The sequence below is a fragment of the Phoenix dactylifera genome, unplaced genomic scaffold (genome assembly GCF_009389715.1).
Source record: "Phoenix dactylifera cultivar Barhee BC4 unplaced genomic scaffold, palm_55x_up_171113_PBpolish2nd_filt_p 000427F, whole genome shotgun sequence".
Classification (NCBI taxonomy): Eukaryota; Viridiplantae; Streptophyta; class Magnoliopsida; order Arecales; family Arecaceae; genus Phoenix; species Phoenix dactylifera.
The window spans coordinates 46,102-52,110 of record NW_024067863.1 but is presented as its reverse complement, the minus strand read 5'-3'; the positions used below and the strand labels follow the sequence as shown (position 1 = coordinate 52,110).

Here is a 6,009-nt window from a genome sequence, read left to right as displayed (position 1 = left end):
ATACTTCTTCAGCATGCTTGACAAGAGTTCGATGGACAATGGGGTTCGAATATCTCTAATCCTCCAAACTTTGATGATTGCAAGATTTGAACATATACGTCGTATATAACCATCACATTACTAATGCAGTATGCAACATTTCACGCCATACTCATAAAAAGAACCACTTCGGTTTGGTATTCATTGCAAAGACTTGGTGAAAATCCGGCAAGCCACACTTCTGATAACCGAGCAGGTCAATACTATAGCTGATGGAAACTTGATTGCTTAGGTTGGGTTATTGAAACACTATATATAATTACTTAGGTTGCACCTGACCATGTAGAATAGAATTGTCCAGCATCCAACTTGTTCTCTATACATGATATCAAAATTTTATGTTCTACAGAAGACCGATTAGCTCTCTTATGTCAACCCTACAAAGTTGATGCTCAACTTGTGAATTTATTGGTAAACAATAAAAAATCTCAGATCAGAGGTTATCTCTACTGTTGCAACAAGGACTTTTGCAACTTTTGTCATACTATTGCTTTGTAACTGAACTTTTTAATGACTAAATCATCCTTTATAAAGTTTTTCTACAATCAAAAAGTCTTTGATAAGCATACAAAGTGTGATGGAATTAAATGCCACATTCGTCAATATTTAAGAACCATTCTGACCTTTAAAAAAAAATGGAAAATATCTTAAACTGCATTTGGTTACTGGTTCAATAGTAGATAACTTGAATTTTTTTGATTAACCAACTGAATACCACCCAAACAGTAGTGGACAAATGCATTTGTTCAACGAGGGTGAAATAATATCAGCAATTAAGAGCACTAACAAAAGGAGAATAGAAAACAACTAGTTTGCTTCGACGAAAGCTTTGAGAATCGTGCGTGATTGGCGATGGCATAGAAGGCCAAGGCGAGCAAGACGGTGGGCAGCGCTGCAGCAGGTGGGAGCCGGGATCCACCGATGAGGGGGGAGGAGATGAGTGGTAGGGCGAGGCCTGACGGCTGGGTCACGCACCCCATTTTGGAGGCAGAGGTGGAGAAGCTCTGGTGTATCTTCTTGGCAATCCTCGAGCAACCAGAGGAGCCGATCAAGGCTTTGCAAAGAGAGTGGGAGGATCGGGCGGTGGTGGTCTACAACTTGGGATGCCGAGTGCCGGAGAAGTGGGTGGCCTGGGATGTTGCCCTCTTGGGGAAGACGAAGGCCGAGGAGAAAGCAATTTTCCTCGCCAACGGCTTCCTTGTCCTCTGCTTTAAATCGACGGCTGACCGAGACGAGTTTTGACCGGCGGGCCATGGGTGGTGGCGGGCCAATTGCCGGTCATGGAGTCGTGTGCTCCTAATTCCATGCCGGGACTGGACGCCATGAAAAGACGGTGGTCTAGATCCACTTGTCTCGGCTCCCAGTGCAGTATTGGTCTAGCAAGATGATCCTTCGAATCGTGACGGTGGTGGGTCAACCGCTCATCGTTGACAGGATCACGGACCAGCAGAAAGTCATGAGATTTGCCATGGTGAAGGTGGCCATCGACACCACCGTGTCGTTGCTTCCCGGCATCCAAATTAGAGGGAAGGCGAGAATGCTCTGGTAGCCCTTCGTCTACGAAAACATGCCTGATTTCTGCTACCGTTGCGGGTGGATAGGGCATGCGGAGGCGTCCTGCAGGCTTCCGACACAGCGTTGGAGGGGCTGGAGCAGATACCTATGGTGGTGGAGATCGGCAATGACCTATGGAAGCCGGACTCCAGCTCAGGCGAGGAGACCCGACGACTGATCTTCGGCCCGTGGTTAGCATCCATGCGGATCCGACCGCCACGAGCTACGAAGGGTCCGCCGCAACCGAGGAAGACAACTAAGTTTATGCCTGAGTCGTCTTCTTTGAGGCTACAGTCTCCGCCCATCCGCCTGAGCTCCCTTAGCTTGTCGCCGAACTCAGACGATTGGCAGAAATCGATGAAGGTGGCTCGACGTCGTTCCCCACCCAAGGACCAGTCGACAGGCGAGGGTGGTGACTTAGGCTCCGATTTCGGATCGACACTAGGTGGTGGCCGAGTCGGGTCAGGCTTTGATCCATTGTCGGACCTGGGAGACTTGGCAAGCGATGCAGATGGCAGTGGTCGGTTGGGGTGCGGCCGGCCTAGAGGTCCACATGTCGGAAGTGGCCAAGGTTCGTCTAACAGACGACCCAAAGCTCGACGTCCGATTCCATCAGGTGGAGGAGAGCACGATCAGACGAGTTATGGTTGACTTGTTCAGGTCTAGGTTGACAGAGGACAATGACTCAAATGTGACTGCCTATCTTCTGCGGCTGGATTTCGAAGTTGGGGCAGCAGAGAATGCAGCCTTAATTAGAGCTATGTCGGAGTTGAAGGTGTGAAAGGCTGTTTGGGCTCGGGCGGAGGACAAAACCCTAGGGTCGGACGGTTTTCCCCTCTTCTTTTTGAGGAGGTACTGGTGCATTATTGAGAGGGTAGTGGTGGAGGCAGTTTAGTTGTTTTTTAATTGGCATTAATGGCTGGCGACTGGATGACAACCTTCGTCACCCGGATCCCGAAGCACCTAGATGAGGCGGAGCCCAGCCACTATAAGCCCATCAGTCTTTGCACTACCCTTTACAAGGTGGTGATCAAGATTCTAGTGGACAGGATGAAGCCCTTGCTATACAGTCTCATCTATCAGGAGCAAAGGCTTAAGGCTTTTGTGAGAGGGCAGAGCATCACCGACAATGTCCTGATTGCCCAGAAAATGATATGGGACCTACAGCGGGCCCCAAGGCAGCAGTGCTATATGGCGGTGAAGCTAGATATGAAAAGGGCCTACGATAGGGTCTGCTGATGCTTTCTTGATGAGAGCACAAAAGTGCGATCTAACTACCAATTAACTTAGCCTAATACTAGCAAAATAATGATAAATAATATGTGTTAACATTTGCATGATTAAATATTTTATCCTTAGCATTTATTATAATTTTTATCATTATTTTATATAAATTCATCCAAAAAGAATGCATCTTCCCAGCTGCAGAACAGAGTCCATGACTCTTCTTCCGCTTCCCAGCCTGCCAGTCACCTAGCTCCATAGGTGTCCGGATCAGCTTCTCTTCCGCATCCAACCCAGCTTCTTCCCAGCCATCACTGCATCCCAATCGTCTGCGAATCGTCCGCCACCAACATCTCCCAGCCGTGTCCACCTCTTCCCCTGTTTCTTCCCAAAACAGAGCATCTGAGTTGCAGCGCCCCCCCCCCCCCCCCCCCCCCCCCCCCCCCCATCCGTGGATCAGATCAAGCGCCTTCCGCGTGTGGATTAGCTTCCGAGCTTTTCTCCCATTGATTTAGCAGCCGTCAGTGATTTAGCAGCCGTCAGTTTCCTCCGAGAGTCCTCCCAACGTCCTCCAGAGTCCGTTGCATTTCAGCTTCAACTACCATCTTCCGGCAATCCAGCAGTTCGGGTCCACATTCCGCATCCAAGCATCCATTGGCGATCGAGAGAGTCCAAGTTCACCGTGTGCATCCTCCGCTTAATCTTCCCAGCGTCCACGTCATCCTGTGATTTGTTAGGAAATTTGTTAGATAAAGTTGGAGGGGATAGAGTCGAGAAACAACCAGGGCTGTCGAGTCGAATGGAAATAGGGTGCCGAACAGCCTATTGCTCTCATTCGAGAGGAGCTCTCTTTTTTGGTAATTTCTTCTACCGGGAAAAAAAAAAAAGTGAGAAAGAGAGAGGAAGATGATCGGCTAAAGTCCTAGGTGATGCATGAAGGAAGATCCTTTGATGTACCGAGTTCATGATGTAAATTCTACTCCTTTGCTTTATACGATTTATCTTTTTGATTATGCCATGATTTTTATATGTTGAAAATTCTTTTATGATTTATGCTTATTGATACATGTCTTCCTCGATTATTTGATTCATCGTTGACGTTATAAGGTACGTTGAATACTTAGAAAGAGAATTCGTGTTATCAAGAACATACTCCATAATTAAATTTTATCTGCTTATAATTTTAAAAAAAACAAAAAATCATAGAATTTATCACATGAATTTGATATTATCAAAAGAGATTCTAGATCCCTACACCATCTTAATCTATCCAAACTTCAATTCTCTATTTACTGATTTATTTTATGCTTGCAAAAACATCATCTTAATCCACAAATTTATTGAATTAATTAATCTAAAATTATACTAAATAATCTCATATATATTTCGTTCCACGAGGATTCGACCTCGGACTCCCGAGAATTTACTACTTGTACGATTCTCCTATACTTGGGAGATTAGTTTCGCGAAAGCATTTTTGCGAACGCGTCATTCCTCACGCGTGCATTAGAGAGTTTTGGCTTCCATGAGACCTAAATTGCCTGAGTTCTAGGCTGTATGGAGGAGCCGTCCTCCATCCAGGTCAATAGGACGTTGTCACCTTTCTTTCGTTCCACTATCGAGCTTTACCAGGGTTGTTCTTTGTCTCCTTATTTATTCATTATCTATGCTGATGTGCTTTCTCGCGCCCTGCGAACTGCTTGTCGGGTGCAGGAGTTGGACGCTTATGTTCCAACCCCAATGCCCAACCGATCTCTCACCTTCTTTTTGCAAACGAGTGCCTCCTCCTGGTCAGGACGAGAACGATGGATGCATTGGCCCTCAGAGGGGTATTGGAGGACTACTATGAGGCATCAAGATATAGAGTGAATATTCACAAGTCTACTATTGTGTTAGTCCGAAGATGGAGTTGTGGGTGAGGCAGAAGATCAGAGGGTTTCTTGGCATAAAGAAGCACGATGGACCTTGGAGCTACTTGGGCGCCCCCAACACAGGGAGAAGGCTACGGGTGACAAAATGCTTCAGCTTGTTACAGCATATCCAAAAGCGGTCGGAGGGTTAGAGAGGCGGCCTCGTTATCCATGATAAGCAGATTGACACCGATCAGGTCAATCCTGAACTCCATGTCTGCATACCTCATATCCAACACTAAAGTTCCAAAGACTATGCCGATAAGAATTGAGCGGCTTCTTCGAAATTTTCTCTGAGGATCCTATAGTGGCAGTCACGATATGCATCTGCTAGCTTGGAAAACAACCTGTCAACTAACCTGCGAGAAAAGTCTAAAGGTAGAGAGTCCTCTAGTGAGGTAAGAGGTGTGATTGCTCGACATGCAGTAAAATTTGTTCGAGCTACAGTGTTTTTAGAGTCAGGTGATGACAACCCGATACGGCCCGGCACAAATTGATGGGGCATTTCAGAGTAGCCAGAGGTGTTCTTATCTTTGACAAGAGATCTGCATATATGTGCCCACTGCCTTCGCTAACTCCAAGTGACTGATCGGTAAGGAAGAACCCTTAGGTGGACTCACTCTCGATGAGCCTCATATCGACTATGAACAATGACAAAGCCATGGACGGCCTTTGGGTTTATGATCTTCTCTTCCCGAAGGGAGAAAGGTTAGACACCAACCGAATCAGTCAGCTGTTTGAGGGAGCATCTTGTAGAGGGTTTTGAATTCTACTCAAACCAGAAATCTTCTAGTAAAGGTAGAATCTTGAAGTTCATGCCAAAATCTCCTGATATTCTCTCTCTCCCCATCCATGGGGATTGGAGAACCTAAAAAATCTGGATTGGCTTCGAGATTTTAGGCAAAGCTTACGGCAGACCAATGCCATCGCGCCTCAGGAAGTTGCCGGCCATCCATACGCCAAAGGCAGTCTGAGGTTCCGCGCCCCTCGGAGTCTCGCGCAATTTGTAAAGGAAGTCAAATTTCCTTTTCCTGAATTCAAACCTCATTTACACAAACTTCAGGATTATACACGTGGATTCTAAGTTGCAAGCATGTCAAACAATATGCATTAGTTACCCACCTTACTAATTAATAAAAGGCAGCTTCAAGAGTAAACTTACTGCAATGTATAAGGATGATAAGATCCTACCAACTACAGCATCAATACCCGGAATATCAACCGGTAAACAGAAAAGATGCATTTTTAGCACACAAACAGCATCATGTCCTGCAATTCAACT

At 46.2% G+C, this 6,009-nt stretch overlaps 1 protein-coding gene across 1 annotated transcript; it reads left to right on the top strand.

Annotated features, from left to right (window-relative positions):
• The first annotated feature begins 2,508 nt into the window (after positions 1-2,508).
• Positions 2,509-2,832, top strand: LOC120106007. The gene has a single exon (XM_039118834.1). It carries the CDS (start codon positions 2,509-2,511, stop codon positions 2,830-2,832), a length of 324 nt encoding a protein of 107 aa, XP_038974762.1.
• The last annotated feature ends 3,177 nt before the right edge of the window (positions 2,833-6,009 follow it).

What these genes read in the sequence shown, in the direction of transcription:
- LOC120106007 (XM_039118834.1), top strand. Translation starts at nt 2,509, where the DNA reads ATGGCTGGCGACTGGATGACAACCTTCGTCACCCGGATCCCGAAGCAC.